The 18297-nt window shown below is 34.1% G+C and overlaps 1 protein-coding gene across 1 annotated transcript; it reads left to right on the forward strand.

The window, feature by feature from the left end:
- The first annotated feature begins 125 nt into the window (after positions 1-125).
- LOC149086422 (caprin-1-like) lies at positions 126-18297 on the forward strand. The gene is made up of 12 exons (XM_089255531.1): positions 126-403; positions 5138-5200; positions 5497-5583; positions 6486-6647; positions 7339-7501; positions 9138-9358; positions 10633-10807; positions 12002-12543; positions 13166-13244; positions 14671-14772; positions 15547-15603; positions 17470-18297. Exons 1-12 carry the CDS (start codon positions 287-289, stop codon positions 17550-17552), a joined length of 1851 nt encoding a protein of 616 aa, XP_089111657.1. The 5' UTR covers positions 126-286; the 3' UTR covers positions 17553-18297.

The following is an 18297-nucleotide window of genomic DNA, read 5'->3' on the forward strand; positions in this document are numbered from 1 at the left end:
AATAAATAAAAAAGAAAAGACATTGACATGCGCAAAGATTAGTTTTTTGCCCTTCCTTTTGCGCAGCAGCGGTGGCATCATAGCGGAAACATTGCAAAAAAAACCAAAACAAATCATCTTTTGGTTTAGGAGAAAGCCTTCACTACCAGAGCGGGAGAGAGAAAGAGAGAGAGAGGGGGCCCCCTCTTCTTTTGTCGGTCGTGCAGCCCAGCCAGCCAGCCATCAGCAGAAGACAAGAAGACCGTCTGCAAGCCGAACCGAGCGAGAGAGTGTTTTCAAAGAAAGGATGCCTTCCGCCTCTGCCAAAATCGAGAAATTAGCTTCTTCATCCGACGCTGCCGATGCCGTCAAACAGTTCATCATCACCCTGGAGAAGAAAGTTAGGAACTTGGAGAAGAGAAAAGTGAGCGAGTTCTTAATCTGTGTTTTAATTTTTTTTTTTCCTGACGACGCAGCGACAAAAAGAAAAAAAAATGTGCGTCTCTGCCGATTAATCGCCCGTACGAAAAGCGTGGTTAGGCTTAACCCATCTCTTTAAAAATACGTGCACATATTAAACGCATCCATTTCAGTTATTTTCCCTCGCTGATTTCTATTTCCCCTTCGTATATAAATGCATTCGAACCGTTGACCCCTCTTTCTTTGTGCGTGTGTTTAATGGGGACTGATCGAATCGCGTCGAGCCAGGGTCTTGTAACAAGATCCATTCATTCTCTAGCCGATCAGTGTTGCCTTGACCCTTACAGCGGCAATCACGAGATTTCTCGTGGAATTCGGTCTGATTTATTTCGGTCACCCCCGAAATATCTCGGGGGTTCTTAACATGCTTTTATTTCCAGTGTGTCAGTTGTATTTGCGGATCAGGAAAGTTTTAAAAACCGCTTAAAGGGTGAACGCACCAGGCCCAGGGCTGGATTTAGCGTTGATGGAACCCTAGGCTATTGAAGGTAATGGTGGGGGGGGGGCGGCATTATATGTCCAACTCCAGCTGTCCATTGCCAACTTGGCATCAGGGCCGTCTTAAGAGCATTATGGCCCCCCGGGCCAAGTGATTTTTCTGAGGCCCTACCAGGCAAATTCTTGAAAATTTCAACCAGATCTCATTTTTGTGAGGCCCCTTTTCTCTTGAGACCCCCGGATGGGCCCATGCCTTAAGATGGCACTGACTTTGTGATCTGGGGCAAGCGCACATTTTATCGTCCTGTGTAATGTAAAAGGAGCAGTTTAATGGCGAATTTAAAGTTTCCTCCTTTAGTCCATCGCCCGGGTCATCAGACCTGCCTGCCCCCTACCAAATTGTGGCTCTGCTTGGTGTGTATCTGAATTGCGGAAATCTTTACATTTAATACATTGAAGTAGGCAGTTTAGAATTGTTACCTTTTCTAAACAAATTTTTAAAATGCTTAGGCGCAGCATAACCTTGGTGGTCCTTGCGCCAACTAAAACCAAAATTTAACAGGGAAACTAAATTTAAATTTTTGATTTAATCGATTAGTAGGGATACGTAAATTTCATATTTACGAAATAACCGCGGTAAATGCAAAACTTATGAAATAACTGCAATAAATGTGAAATTTGCCAATTTTAATGAATAAATGTTAAAATTTGATTTTTTTTCTACTACTTTTAGCGAACTCTAGGTAAGTTACACATCATAAAGTGAGAAATCGTAATTTTGCTCTGTACTTATGCTTGAAAGTGAACCACAAGCATCACTTCCTTTCCCTCAAACATTGTGTTCGATGTAAATACAGTCCAGTTCCATTATAACATAGCCTCTAGGTGATTCGAGAAGCTTATGTAATAACAGAAGTGTATGTTATAAGTGAGGCGTTGAAATTAACTTACGTAGCAATAACATATATGCATTATTGAGATTGTCGTGGACAAAATAAGTTTATGCAGCACATAATTGAAATATAATGTAGTAGGATATATTTTTTGATTGATATCTGAAATGTTTTGAAAATTTATTAGAAAACGCTAGATATACAACAAGTGCAGACGTTTTTGGAAATGTAAATGATTTTTTTGAGTTTATACTAACGGTTTTTTTACCTTTTGAAGTTGGCAGTATTGTTCAATTTAAAAATTCAGAAAAACCCACGTATGTTTATGAATTTTATATACACGTCACACACCAATCAATTTACAACAATTGTTCTTTCCTCATCGCCACCAATAAAAGATAAAGTAATAAAAAGAAGCAAAAATATTCAATAATTCGAAAAGTAGAGACTATAGTTTTGTATAGGTTAAATTTAGTCAAATATTTTATTGCCAAAATAATTTTATTTGCCATCAACAGATGATGTTAAAATTATTAAACTATTCAGTGTCATCTGTTGATGAGAAACGTAACTATTCCAGCAATGAAAATGCTGGAAAATGTCTTTTTATGAGAAAACGTCAATATCACCCACATACAATAAATAATGTACAGAAAAGTCTGTTTTTGATAATTTTTCTAGGGTTTTCTTAGCTGTATGTTATAACCAGATTTTTTTGGTTTGTTATATTCACAGTGTATGCTTTAAGCAGAGTATGTTATAACGGAGGTAGAAAAGGGAAGGCTAAATTTTAAGGATTTCACAACCGTATGTTATATCCACGGCAAATGTATCCGGGTTATGTTATAAGTTTACTCAACTGTATATGCAGCTTTTTCAAATTTCGGGAGAAGATGCAATGATAAACACCATTTGAAAAATAAGATTAATTTAGGAGGAAGTAGAGATATTATTGCAATGTTAGATTTCAACTAAGTACTTTAATACTTTCCAGTAATACGGCCAGGTTTTCTTTAAATGCAAAATTTTTGATTTGAATTAGGTTTTATTTATTCAAGAGGTTTTTCTTTTTTGTGAAAGAATGTGAAATTTTTCATTTGTAATTTGTCACTGCAAATAAATGCGAAATTTCTGATTTCAAATTTTTTTGCGAAATTTATGTATCTCTGTCGATTAGGTATGACAAGCCCATCACATGTCACCCTTCTCTCATGATCTCTCTTCTCTTTCTCGATTTCTTATTGTTGGCCCATCTCCTGGGCAGTGCATACGCAATTAGCCTCATTGTCAAAGTTAGTATCATTAATGCATTGCCAATGTAATTTATTACAGTTTGCACCTCAAGTCAAGTTTCCTGTTCAACTGTATATTCCATGACAAAAAATGTTTGTTCAGGGCATGAGCGTACCCAGTGAGGGGGTAGCTGCACCCCCCCCTCCCCTAGAAGAGAAATCAAAGTGCAGTAATTGGCACACAGCACAGACGTATCAATTTAGTATCAGTGAGTTGCCCTCCTCTAGTTCAGATCCTGGGTATGTTCTTGGTTCACAGGTTGTTCTATCACCCCCTAAACAAGCTGTTTGTTTAGATCACCCTGTATATTCAGTACAAAAAAATTGCAATTTGTCATTGAAAGGACAGCTGCAGTTGCACCCATTACTATATAACAGGCCCCATTACCTTCAATAGCCTGAAGTCCCATCAAACCTAAATCTGGCCCTGGGCTCCTGGGCCATGTTCAATTGGGCTCATGCTCATTGGCTCCTGAAAATTTCTGTATTTGATTGTTAAGATTAGTCTACGAGTGATACAAAATTCTTCTATTTCATGACAGTGTGTTGTTTGAAAAGGGTAAAAAGTCCCGGAAAAGTCAAAGAAACAATATTTAGGACAGTTTTTCTCTAGACTTAAATTATTCTTGGTTCCTAAAAAATTTTTCTGTCACCTAAATTTTTTTCCCATTTGTCATGCCCTGGAAACACACAGAAACACAAAAATAAAAATACGACAAACGTAAATACATCACAATAGTTCATTTATCTGTATCTGGCATGTAGGCTGTGTCTGGCCTACTCCATTTTTCACTGCTCTCTTACTGGACAAAAGGAGCATTTTTTACTAACAGTAGCCAGCAAGCATCACTATTAGCCAGTAATGGGTAAGTTGTATGTAGTCGCATTTGTATATCGTTCTATGGTCCTTATAATTTTTTTCATCATACAGTATAAAACGTAAAGCACTTTTCTACCATTAACAGGGTAATATCTGAAAAACAAGAGCTAATATGGTGAAATTCTTGTTCTGCAGGCCAGAGGCGAGGGGGAATAAAATATTTTAATGTCAGATGCGATTTCATTTTTGTACAGTTTAGAAAGAGTCTTGAATCGGCCTAATTTGGATAATATGGGTCGTATTAGGTTATAAGAAATGGAAATTATTAATTATGCAATGCAATGAAAATATCTAATGAATTGGGCTAGGGTGATCAGGTTATGCGACAAATGTTTGTCCCAGTTTTTCATGCAACTGAAAAACTGGGACCAATTCTGAAATTTATGATATAGGCCTATAAACCTGGACATAAATTCGTTGATGGAAACCCAGGATAATGGATGAAAAAATGTTTTCGCACCAATAACTGCATCTGCTAAGGATGGACCCGAGTTTCAGTATCAAGCTGGTTGCTATGTGCCACGAGCACTTGAGAAATTTAAAAACAATTGTAGGCACCAGCCAAATTTCTTTGGCGCCAAGAATGATTTAAATCGAGAAAAATTATCTTGAATAATGTTTTTTCCAATTTTTCCTTGACCGTATATCATTTTTCTCTACTAAAACACACTGACATGAAATTAGAAAATTTTCTGTCATTCATAGACTCTAATTTAGTAATCACATTTAATACTGATTTTATAGTCATTCTGGTGCTTGGGATTTGTCAAGCCTCGATGTAGCATAACGATGTGCATCAAGATATACATTCCACCTTTATTAGTGGCTGTGAATTGATGTGAAACTACCAAAAAATAAGGATAGTTTCAAATTTCATAATAAAAACAATTAAATGTTTTGAAAATAATTTGGTTTCATTATGTAAAGAAAAATAACCAGGACAAACAGGTGTCCCAAAATCATTTTTAGGGGACACTCTTTTATTGGCAAAGAACCAGGGTGGGATTGCTGCACATACCAGTGATGACAATTCAGACTATAAATCTTGGAAGTAGGATGTAATTAAAATGTTAAAAATCTACTAAATAAAATCGATTGAAATGCATGTATGCAAATTAAATAGATTTTCTGAAAAATGTGTATTAGTGAATTATAATTTTTTTTAACGTTTTTAGCAAAAATTGGACAATTATCGAAGTGATGTTGAGAAAGGCAAAGAGTTGAATGAAGATCAAAAGGTAACTAGTAATTATTTCTCACACATCATGAACAGTTCACCACCATGATAGAATTATTGGAAAAATATAATTTTAGAGGCTTGTGGTGGATGTGTTAGTTTTTCTTTTGAAAAACATAATATTGTAAAAACTGACTGTATTAAACAGCATCATATAGCATCTAAATATCAATTCAATATAATTATTTTTAATGTATCAGTCCTGAACCTGACCAGATACACACCTATTATTGTTAATAGACTTGATCGTGTAATATTGATGATTTTGACAAAGTAAACGATGATTTTTATTTTCAGTTGGCAGTGAGCAAGTATGAGTCTGTTGTTGAGCTTCTGGAGTATTCGAAAGAGTTGAGCAAGTCATTGAATGGAATCAACCAAGAAGTATGTTGTATATTTCGCACGTTAAAAAAAATGTTCAGCTTACAAAATGTCCTGTTGAATTATATTGTTGTAATGTAAAAGCCTGTTTTTTAATGGTCTGTATTCTAATGTCAGAACGAATGCATTTTGAAATGAGTTCTCAACTGGTAATCCCAGTATAATAGTGAATTTATAAGTAGAGCGTAAAGCTGGGCTTGACAAGTTGCCATGACAACTAGAAAATCAGTACTAATCTTCATTTTGAGGGAAAGAAGGTTTTACTAAAACTGTTTTCGTGGAGTTCTATGTCAAAATTTTTTGTGATTTCATAATTTAGTGATGAACTATTGAAACTGTGACTTAGTTCATTTCTTCTTTCAATAGTTTAGCACTTCCAGATTACATTTCTGGATTTCAGTCAGAATTGTTGATAATGTGACGTATCATCAATCTGAATTTAACACCCCCCCCCTTCCATAGGTAAATTGGTCTCCCAGTTGGTAAATTAGAATCGAATGACGATAATGAAAAATATGCTGATTTTACGATAGTACATTTGCAGATGTGCAAAGGGGTAAATCGAATAAACATTGTCATCTTGAGAAATTTGAATAAATATTACTCTGGACATTTATTTTTCTTGGGAACATACCATGCTTGGCTCTAAGACATCTGGCTGCCACCTAAATTTTTTTTATTAGATTTGTAAAGTCCTGGTATGTAGTAAATAAAAACTTGAAATGTTCTAAAATATATGGTCAGTTTTCATGTTCATTATGAAGATGTAGTGCAAGTATTTGGAACGCAGTTATGAACTTGTTTTAAGCAAATAATTGACCTATTAACAGAAGTTCATACATTACATTAACAAATACATTAAACATGTTATGATTTACATCAAATCATATCATTTTGCCTTTCAGAGTGCTAGAATCCAGAAGAAATTGGCAAAGAAAGAGCAGATAGAAAGGCAGCAGCATGAAATTCAAAGACTTCAAGAAGCTCTTTGTTATAAGCATATTCTGTCTTGTCTAGAAAATGAAGATGTGAGGAATGACTTGTGCAATGATGAAAACGGAGCTCCGGTAATTTTTTTTGTAATCTATTGGCGCTCAACAATATGTGCCTGCTGATTTCTTTGGGACTTGGCTTCGCGGTTGCTAGTCCGGAATTATGAAACAACATTTTAGAACTAGATTTATTTTCAAATACAAAATATTCTAGCTAAATACATGTGACTTGACACCACTATGTTTAGCATACAACTTGCTGTCGCCATCTTATAAACAGTAATAATGAGAATAATTGATAAAAAGGAAGAAAAAATATATAAATTCCAGATTGTCCACCTATTATTAATTTATTATATGGGCTCATGTTTCATATTTTAATATTTGGGTCTTGCCATTTATGTGATGTTCAATGTAATTTTTTTTTCTTGATGGATCAGTATTTTTAAGTTCGATTTATATATAACAGGCAGCAACAATTTATATTAAATATCTAGACAGACATCTAAATGTTTTGAACCCAAGTGACATCTTATTGTTAGAAGCAAATTTCTGTAAGGCAAGAAAGCATATTTGCTGGGTGTAAAAAATGCTCATCAAACATTTTAATTCCAGTGATTTTTTTGTGTATGGAATTTTCCACACATTATTAGACATTCATAGATGATTATATTTTTATGTATTAATATATTTGTTTAATGCAACATAACCTTGCAGATGCATCTGTAGTGAAAAGTCTAATAAAATATATTTGTTTTCTTTTCAGAAAGTATCTCCAGAAGATCTTGCTCATCTTGATCAGTTCTACAAATTGATTGAACCAAGTTTACCCAATGATCAAGCGGATATCGAAAGCCACTTCCATGCTTTAGCTGAAAATTTAATTTTTTTAGTGGAAGGAAAGAACAAAGAAGTTGTTGGGACTACATGTATCCCTTTTTATCTTTTTAAATATTTGTTCCATTCAAAAGGCATCTAGCATATTTTGATGACTTGTAAATAACTTAATTTTGTTAGACAGTTGACACTCTTGTCTGTTTGTTTGATAAATACATTTTACATTACAAAACTTTTGTTTTTATCAATACAATCAGCTTAGTAGGATATAACGTCACTCCAGGAGTCTGAATAAAAATGACTTTATGAGCTGGATACAATAATGAACAAACCTAATTTGTGAATTATACTGGCAGGGACCAAAGCTTCAAGCATGTGTCTTCAATTCCAAGGCAATGTCCCATTGCCCTTAACTTTTAGGGGGAGGGGGTTCCTGAGATAAACAAATTAGATACAGAATTATAAGCATTAAGCACCTTGCATGTTAATCGTCCCGTTGCACTAGCAGGTACTTTTAATCGCCGCAACAGCGTTTGATGAGAACTTGACATTTTGTATTTTGGGCACATCAAGATAACCCAACTCATTAAATGCCTTAAAATTTTGGCAATGATAAGCCCAAAGATTTTTGAAAGTAAAAGTAGTACCCCTTGAACATTCCTTCCATTCTTGTCAGCTCAACTGGCAGGCAGTATTTTATGCAACCTTTCTTTTGTTCACATTTTGGTAACAGGAAAAACGAGATGTTTGAAATCAGTATTTTTTTTCCTTTTGTCTAATTCAAGTTAGAAAAGTATTGTATTTTTCTTTTGGAGGTCTATTTTGCTTGTTATTCTTGCAGTTGGAGGGAGGGAGAGGAAAGAGGAGAAAACACTTGCACCTGTTCAAAATAGAACAAAAGCCATAATGATAATTTACAGAGGGTATAGTGATTATAGTGATTTCTACTATCATTTCTAATGTAGATCAGCTATCAGATCCATTATATCAGGAGAGTGTTAAAAGTGATATTTTAAATACGATGGTATTGCTAATGATTGCCATTATACTGAGGTCTAACTATATATATATTCGCTTAATTTTTGCATGCTATGTGTCTATCAATCATTATAATCAATCAATATTTTGAAAAATTGTATGCCCACACATTATTTTTTGGAATTGAATTCCATACTTATTTTTGACACTGGTATTTACACCTCTCTACTCAACTATGATGATTCCAAAATTGCTCTGTATGTGATCAAGGCTTTTTCTTACTCAGTCAAATTCAAATTTTTTCATTCACCCACTCGGTTATAGCCCTTGCATTATGTGTTAATGTATTGTCAAGCCTGAGGGGCATATAGCATAGTTTTTATTCTTTTTTCAGCTTAAAAGTCTGAGTTGGAGTGCAAACACACACACACAAAAATGAATTTTGTGTTTTTATTTCATCACATGCCTCATTGATGCACAAATGTAAAATCTCGGATAGAAAGACTGAATTTCGGGGGGGGGGGTGGGTATTAGTTACAATACCCATTTACCATGTATTATACATTTGTAAAGATAGTTGATTAATATTTATGTTCATTAAACTTTCCTTGTTTATTCTTTGAGATTATGGTTCAGATCTCAATCATTTCAGTAAATGTCTGATAATCTAATGAATAATCTATGAGTTGAATAATATTTTATCTTGATTCAGAATTGCTGAAAATTATTTTTCTTTGACTGTTGCTAAAGACAAGGCAGTGAAGGAACTACTTCGTGCATTGAAGGAGTCTGGCTACTTCACAAAATCTCCAGAATGTGTTGAAGAGGAATCTGCAGATGAAATGCCAGAAACTGAGGAAACCAGCATTATTGAAGTAAAGAAAACTAGCTTGTCAGAGGACACTGCTGTGGAAAATGGCGAAAGTAATTATGCATACAGTGTGATGTCCAATGAGGCTGTTGATACAAATGTGAGTGTAATTATCATAATGGAAGATAAGAATTTTAGAAATGGTTGCACATTTCTTTTAGCACTTGTGCAGGGTGTCCCATAAAGGACTTCCTGATTTTAAAATGAAATAACTCTGAAACTGAGATCCATGGAAGAATAAAACAAGTGGTGGGCCTATGTTTATTTTAAAACCTGTAAAAATCTGATACAGTAGTTTCAAAATTAGTTATTAATGTTGCAGACAGGTGGTACTGTATACTGTAGTTGTAGTAGAATCTGAGAAATAGGCTATAAAATACCCTTTGATAGCAGTCGCTGCAATCATATCGCAATATATTAAAAATGTGTACCTTTCACAGCACAGAGAGAGCAAATAAAAAGTGAAATTTTCTGTCACCCTCTGTGGTGTTTTAACAGAAACGGATGTACATGCCTCAGATGAAATCTTGAAGCTAGCCCAATGTTGCAAGATTGTTCCGGAAAGCAGTGTCGTTCAATTCTGTCCTACAGAAAGTAGTCCCAGGCAGTAAGATCGTGTGAACATGGAGGCCAATCTATGGCCTCCATGAATTTTTAAAGAGGCGACTAACAAATTATAAACAGAAATGTTGTAGTGAATAGAAACCTACAACATACATATTATAGTAATAATAAGACAGCTTGAAACATCAAATATGAAATCAGGTTATTTTTACGGCTGGTTCAAGAAAATTAGCCTTAAACTGTTTGGATCAAGGAAAACTATATGAGAGCGATTCTGCTGTATTTCACATAAGCATTTTAAACAAACTGGACAGATGAAGTTTATCATTCAAATCAAATTGAACGAGCAACTTGACACAGATGTTTAGTAATTTTATGTACATTTGTAAAATCTATTCACCTTCTCATTACAGATTTTGCATATTTTCTTGAATTTTGTCTATTAAGCTACTAATTTGTATAAAATTTAGTTATTACATGACCAGATATTTGATGGATTTTGCAACTAAAAGGTGATTACTATTACAGTGAAAATTCTGTATTATGATACCCTCTACAATAATAGTCACCTGTATAATTCTCTGATCATGAGACCACTGACTCATGATGCACTTTTTATGATGCTAATATGTTCCATCTATAATGACGACTCCCTTTACGATATCTTTCTCCAGTCCCTTGAGTGTCGTTATATAGGCATTTCACTGAATATGAAATAGTTGCTATTTTTGTATCTGGTTCTTTAGATTTCAATAATGATAGTAATTTTTTGGCATACATTTCAAAAAAATATTTTATATTTTATTTTAGGTTGTTTCTGATGCACCAGTTCCAGAAACAGTTCAGCCGAATGAGAAGTTTGAAGCTGCTGAACCAGCTCCATCTCAAGAAGGAACATATGTTAACCATAATGGATCACTGCAAGATGTTTTGGCTTCTCAGAGCAGCTTCAATTTTTTGCAAGAATCACAGATAGAATTAGATAGTGAGCCATTTTTATATTTTGCAATGAACAAAAAATAATTTTCAGTTTGATTATTTAGCCCTTAAACTGCATAAATAGTCTTAAATATGTTTTTCTTTATGTTAATCCCTTTAACTGCCATGAACATATATAATCACCTTACTGAGTCTTTGTATTAACTGCCATATAGGCATATTTATGTGTCTTAACTCTGCGATTGAAAAAGGGGGCACTGGGAAGCGGATCATGTAAGATTTCGTCTGTAGTTAAGGGGTTAATGAAAAATCTTCCCTCTTGAATCACAAATCAATAAGCAGTTCAGCAGCCTATTACACACAGCTCTATTCACAAGGGAGCACTCTGAGGGTTAACCGCTTTCCAGACCATTATTGGTTATGATAGGTTGAATTTTTTTTCATTTAATTTAGCTTTCCCCCTTTCAAATGAAGATTGTTGGGGCAAGATTGTAGAAAGGTGTTGAGATATAGGGGATGTTTTAATTGTTCTTTTTAAAACTATTTTGAGGAAAGCAGTCTGGATGTATTTTAAATTTAGCAATACCTCACCCCCTGAAGGTATGTGATTGGTGGGAATGAAAATAACCACTGAAGTCAGGATATAATTTTGCATGCAAATACATGTAGATATTGATTTATTGGCATAAAGATTTGGCAACACACCTGCCTTTGGTAAAAATTGCGATCAAAACTGCAGTTATTCCTGGCCAACATATGAAATGGGGGGGGGGGGTACTCTGCTTCATAGAACAGAACTTGGCTAGTATTTCCTAAAATCTAGGTAAACAAATGTCAGGTGTTTGACAGAACAATGTAAATTGGGTATTGTTTTGTAAGTGACATTTGTCTCCATGATTATTTTATGTTGTGCTGTGTATATGTAAGAAGATTTTGAGACAATTTTTTTCCTTGTCAGAAAATTAGGTTCTAAATAATTTTGAATTGTAAATTTTTACAAAAATGTGTGCAAAACCTTTGTTCTTACTTGGTTTTGGGAAATAATTTTTTTTGTGCGAGAGGGAAGCGATAGAAGATTAATTTCTTTAAAAGGCTACAACTTCATAATTTAATATATCTCGCTGCGATTAAGTTCCTGTTATCAATGCTTATCTATACTCAGATTTATAGATTTTAATTTTTCTTTGCTTGTGATACATTATGAAATTCTTAGTAGATTAATTTTAATGAATAAATTTAGCTCCCCACATGGATCCTGCAGTTGTTGCTGTGCATCAAGTAACTCCACCATCAGCAGCTCTTGGATTCAGTCAAGTGGCACCCCAGTTTCAACAAATTCAGACTAGTACCACACCAGAACATGTGACACCAACAACGCAAGACATTCAACCGTGTCCAGTACAACCACAGTCAGATCAGCAGACCCAAGGCACTGTACAGAGGGGCATACAGCCTGTGCTTTCGTCTTCGATTCAACATTCAGATTTTGATCCAAACCATCCAATACCAACTCAGACGTACACTAACCAGAGTTATGCTGTGATGCAACATGTTATCATGCCACCTTATGCATCTGTTACCATGCATCATGGACCTCTTCCAACACATATTACTCCATTAGCTGTTACTTTGTCACCAGCAGCAGCAAGTACCCAGACTAGCACTGTAGTACCTATGCATGTGGCAGTTGCTCCAGCAGTTGTTAGTTCAACTGTGACAAATTCTGTCACTGTTGCAGAAGACTCTTTGAAAATAGAAGAAAATGATGAGGCTATTGATGAGGTAGGTTATTATATGACATGAGCTATGTGTTTTTCTTATATGAATACCTTCAGCTCGTTAATATTTTTAATAAGAGCAGCAATTGTGTTGAAAATTGCTATTTATTACTTTGTTGGTTTTGAACTTGAAGTTTCTCTTCACTAACTTTTAAGCTATATTGATTGAGGTAGCGCAGGTTGTGTGCTATAATATCCACCTATTATACCGAAAAATGCTGTCAGGTTTTAAGGGGGTTTGAAACTGGTTCAATCTTTACTGGTTGAACTTACTACTACTTTCACTTGTGAAAGAGATATTCTGCCAAGACAAACTGCATAAGTACCTATTGCAAAAACTATCTGTTCTTAAAGTTGAGGTTTGCAAAATTTAGCAGTAACTGTAGATACTTTTAATAAGCAGTTCAAAATTTTTCAATCTAGTTCTGATGTTCTCACATGTTTGATAACAGTTTAAGGCATCGCCATTTACTGTAATATCGTTAAAATTGTTATAAAATCTTGCAGTTTGTTTCAGAATTGCTGATCATCTAGACTATTATTCCCCTTCATTATATGAATTTTGAGTGTTTGTAGCTTTAATTTTCAAATTACATAGCTTTTTTTTTTAAACTTTTCCCCCTCAGCATGCTGGAATCAATGGTAATCTTTCTGGACCAGAATCATCTGCACAGCCCAATGGGGAAAAACCTGAGGATAGCGAAGGTGGCCTTTTATCTTGATATTTTTAATCTATGAATTTTTTTTCAAATTTTCATGCATAGATAGATGTACATTTGTTTTAAAAGAGTTTCTATATCTTTGTTATGTAAAATAGAACATTTAGAAGTTTTTTATTGGTTTCATGAGGAAAAATTAGTTATTTGTGAATAAAAATGATACAAAACTCTTCTCATTAATGTAAGTAATGCTTGTTTAACGGGGACATGCACAATTCCTGATGGTTCCATTGTTTATCACTTGAAGAAAAAAACTACATTCAAAGACATTCAATTTCAAGATGCTCTATTCTGAAGATTGAGTGCCTCGGTAGAAGTTGTGACTAATAGGTAGATGCAGGAATGTGTTGTGTGTATATGCGTGGCTCTAACGTATTTATTGCCAGAGTGTGTGTAGCACTTGTTTAATTCTTGTTGGTGCTGTCATTTGTCATCCATATTTTAAAGTGAAGATGGTAAATGTTTCAATTTTCATGTTATGCAAATATGTTGAAGCTCTGCCTGCTCTCTGTGGACAGAATTTTTCACATGGAAATACTATTACCCTCTGAAAACATGCTGAATTTATATACTTGGGTATGAGGTTACTCTTCCACTAAGCTATACCTAAAAAAACAGTGCTGCCTCCTACCATTCTGTCACGCTACTACAAAATTGAATTTGGCTCGTCATTCCCATATTCTCTCGAGGGTTTGATGGAAAATTTCCTGATTCCTTTGTAGATGTGATGTGAATATTTTTTTATAGGGGTGTAATACAATTTTTTTTTTAAATCTCATCCCAATCATATAATCATACAAATGATTTGAGTTTTTGACGTTTGCATGATTTGTGCAAAGTCTGTATCATAATACAGACTTTGCTCATTATACTCCACCTTGTTATATGGCATATTTAGATAGTTTGTGTTTTTGTAGAACCGCTGTTAAGAAATTTTATGTAGAAACCTGAAATATCTCTTTCATCAGATGCATCAGCTTTCATTGTATGTCTTCCCCTTTCATTGTTTCTGTACATGCAAAATATGATGTGGGGAAGGGGATTACCAGGGGTCTGTCCAGACTTTTTTTACGGTCCTGTTTTTGTGAAAATTTTTCTTATTTTTGTGGTCATTCATTTTGTAAAAAATAAAGAATTTTGTGGGAAGTGAAATCTAATGAATTTATCACAAAAGAAATAAAACACCAAATTTTGGTTTCATTGACTAACTTTGATTTATATTTTGTGAAAGTCCGTTTTCAGATCTCTAATTTTGTGAAGGGTTCAGCAAACTGACCCAAATCTTTGTTGGACAGACCCCTGGCTACTACATTATAAAGAACAATTTTGTCATTCTTTTATTATGAAGCTTCTCCTATTTCTTATACTTAATATTTGAGATTCTTTGTCATAACTTATTAATGTTCTTTAAGGTTTTACAGTGCAGAATAATTATCAACGAGGTTATAGGGGGAGAGGACGACCCAGAGGATCATCTGGGGGATTTTATAGAGGTAGAGGTGGTTATGGCAGAGGTAAGGATAAAAATTACACATATGCCTTTGTCTGCAATGTAAAATTCTTCATAGAATTTTTATGTAGAACAAAAATAATCATCTTGAATTTACTGTTAAGAAATTTGTTGTAAATTGCTTCGATAGCAGTAGACCAGAATTGTGGGTTGTCTAGAACAGTTTCTCAACCGCCAGACTGCGGCCCAATACCGGACCCTAACAGTAGTCACACCGGGCCGTGCAGAATTTAATTTTTTCTATTTCTCATTAGTTGTGTGCTTGACCTTGCTTTTCACTTACGTAAAAGAGATTTACAGAGCCGCAGGCTTCCAAAGGTAGAGAATCGCTGGTCTAGAAAGATATCCTGAAATCTGAAATGAAATATTCTGCATGATGATCGAAGATGTTTAAATGTAAATCAGGTTTTCATATGAAGTGATATTCTTAGAGCAGAATGCTTTGCATTGTTTTGCAATAAGCCCTCAGCTGACTGAAAATGTACTGCAGTAAAAATTCTCATAAAAGTTGAGGGAACACATTTTTTCCTTATTTTCTTAAAATTATATCGCAGATTGTACGGAAAACTGTGGAATATGTCACAGAACATACTGATTTGGAAAGCAGCACCTCTCAACATATGAGATTAATTCATTCCTAAAAGTTACTCTTATCATATGAAAATATTAAATTAAACTTTCCAAATGAAATTATATAAATCTCATAAATTAAATTTTGATATGTATAATAGCATATAAACTTGGATCTTTACTGATACTATACTTTATTTTTTGGTAGGTGGTTACCAAAATAATTATTACCAAGGTGGAAACTTTAGAAGAGGCGGACCACGTGGTGAGTATACATATTCTTAATGCATGCGTGTTCCTAATTGCCTTACAGTACTCTCAGATCTGCTCAATTGATTATACATGCTCATTTCTGCAGACATAAAAGCTTTATTGCAACAACATTGAAGTATGTTATTCTTGTTAATCTGCAAGTTCTCAAAACCAGATAATTTGCTCTTTATCCATATTGAAAAACATAAGTTAGAATCTCTTGCTAAACTTCATTGAGCTTGGTTGACACAAAACATTTCTTAAATTATAGAAGAAATCATAAATTCATAAAAATTACCATAACTTTCTGTGTATAACTATCCACAGCATATATGTAATGATATATATGTTCAAAATAGTACATATATTCACATATGCAAACATCACCTTCCAGTAATGAAATCTTATCAAACATTTCTCATGTGCTGCTGGCATATACATGGTGATTCAAAACTCAACGTACAAGCTTTTAGGGAAGGTAGAAAACACAAAACGGAATCACATAGGAATGTATCATAAATTTCTTTTGTGCATAACTGTGGATGGTAAGAACTTTTAAACACTCATTGTGAAACTTTACATGTGTAAAGTATCGCTAAATCAAAAGTTTTTCCATCCATTATTGCCTTCCCATTTCTGCATCTTTGTTTATCCCCCAGCTGATCAGGTTGGGGTTTCTGGTCATACATTCCTATGTGATTGTTTTATTTTTCTGTTTTCTACCTCCACTAAAAGTTTTTACGTTGAGTTTTGAATCATTCCCTATAGTAGAATGATTGAAATGCCTTATTTTTTACAGATCGTTTAAAAATTTTTTTTTTTTCCCAACATAAAAAAAACATTTTTGTGTGTATCACAGTCTTCATAGGTTGATGAGGTTCTGTATAATTTCAAGTACTGAAATTTTTCAAACTTTCGTGAAACGACTCTTTAATTCCCCCCCCCCCCCGAAAAAAAACGTAATTTTTCCATGAACGTAAGTAATTAGACTTTTAAAGTCTTTCCCAGTCCATAATAACTATAGTTATTAATGGACAAAGAAAACAAAAACAAGATTGCTTAAAGTTGCTTTCTTTCTTCCTTCTCAATTATTTCACCAGATAAAAATTTCCTGAAAATAACTTACATATTATATATGATATCATAACATCTGAATTGCTTGGTGCAGATTGTGTTGCTGTATATTTTATCAGTTTTTTTTATTCCAAGAGGGTAGAACTAAGACAAGTATTAAAAAAATTATTTTGGAAAAAAAAATTGATGGTAAAAAAATTAGATGAATAGATGCAAGTAGAAAAATCAAAAATTTTTTTTTCTAAAAAATTATGATCAACGTTTGTTTCTTGATATGTCATTATGGGTGCCAATTCCAATTTTGTAGCTTTTAGTCAATAATTATCAGGGCTGTAGCTAGAAATGAAAACTCGCCTGGGGCTAGCATTCTTTTTAGCATCCCCTCCATCCCACGTTTTGCAGAAAAGGAGTAAACCTAGTGCCCAGAGCATTAGACCCCACCCAGTCCTACCCTACCCGCAATCATCATAACATAATTTATAGTTTGGAAAAATAACTTTATCGTTGATTTCAGTGAAGAACAAAAATTCAAATAGGCTTCATTGAAAAAACTGGTCTTTATCAAAAAAAAAAATGAAAAAAAAAAAAATGGGCAGCCACAATATCTGGGAAAATGGGTCATATGGTTACTATTCATCACATTACAAACTACAGATTTTTCAAGTCTGGGAATTGGCACCTATGTTTTATTATCAGTGAATGATATTTTCATATGCTATGACAATTTTTCCTCAAAAATAGTGAAATTTTCATACAGTTAATCTCTATCAGACTCTGAAGTTGTTTATTTTGTATACATTGTCAGGTCGTAGCAATGGAAATATTCGTGGGAACAACAGGGGCGGTAACTTCAGGCCACAACAAATTCAACAGCAGCAGCACCAATGAAAAGCGCATAGTACTGATGGACTAAAAACTTAGAGACGAAGTGCAGAAATCGTTACTGAAAATCTGTGCACGAAGTGAACCTTCTCGAACTTGGCAGCGGCAGTGGAATTCCTACTTTTGAAACTCAACTCGTAAAAGAATACAAACAAACAAAAGTTTAATTCGAGCAAGTTTTGTAAACCGATCTGCTTCAGTTACACATATTATCTCATATACAGTATTAATTTCAATGGCAAGCTTTGCAGTAATTCTTAAAAGGGGTTTTTAATTTGGGTGGTTGAAAATGTCTTATTTAGTTGAGCTGTATATCGTCTTGCAATTTCTAAATGAATTAAAATTTTTTCTCTGTGGGGGAAAATCACAAAAACTAAAAATAAATTTGTAGCCTCCACCCCCCTTGTAAAATTTGGGTGGTTTTTTTTCTCCCTCTCGTTCAAGAGTATTTTTGAGGGTGATTTTAGGTGTGGATTTTTACTTCACCTTGCGTATATATATATGTATAATGTCAATTTTTTTATTAATTTAAATGAAATGGTCTTCTGTGCAGGTAGCATTTTGATGTGCTGTGCATTGTTTACGTGCGGAATTATTTGTTATTGAATGTGACAAACAATTGTGTTGCTTTCCTATCCTGTGTCCTAGTCTGCAGCATGGCGAGGGAATAATGATAAGAAATATAATAGCTGTGCATTGACCATCATATGAATTTGAAGACTGCAATGAAATAAATTTGTGATGAAGCAGA

This window comes from Pholcus phalangioides, unplaced genomic scaffold, assembly GCF_987345545.1.
Source record: "Pholcus phalangioides strain wild (caught in Gottingen) unplaced genomic scaffold, Ppha-v1.0 ptg000004l_1, whole genome shotgun sequence".
In the NCBI taxonomy this organism is placed as follows: domain Eukaryota; kingdom Metazoa; phylum Arthropoda; class Arachnida; order Araneae; family Pholcidae; genus Pholcus; species Pholcus phalangioides.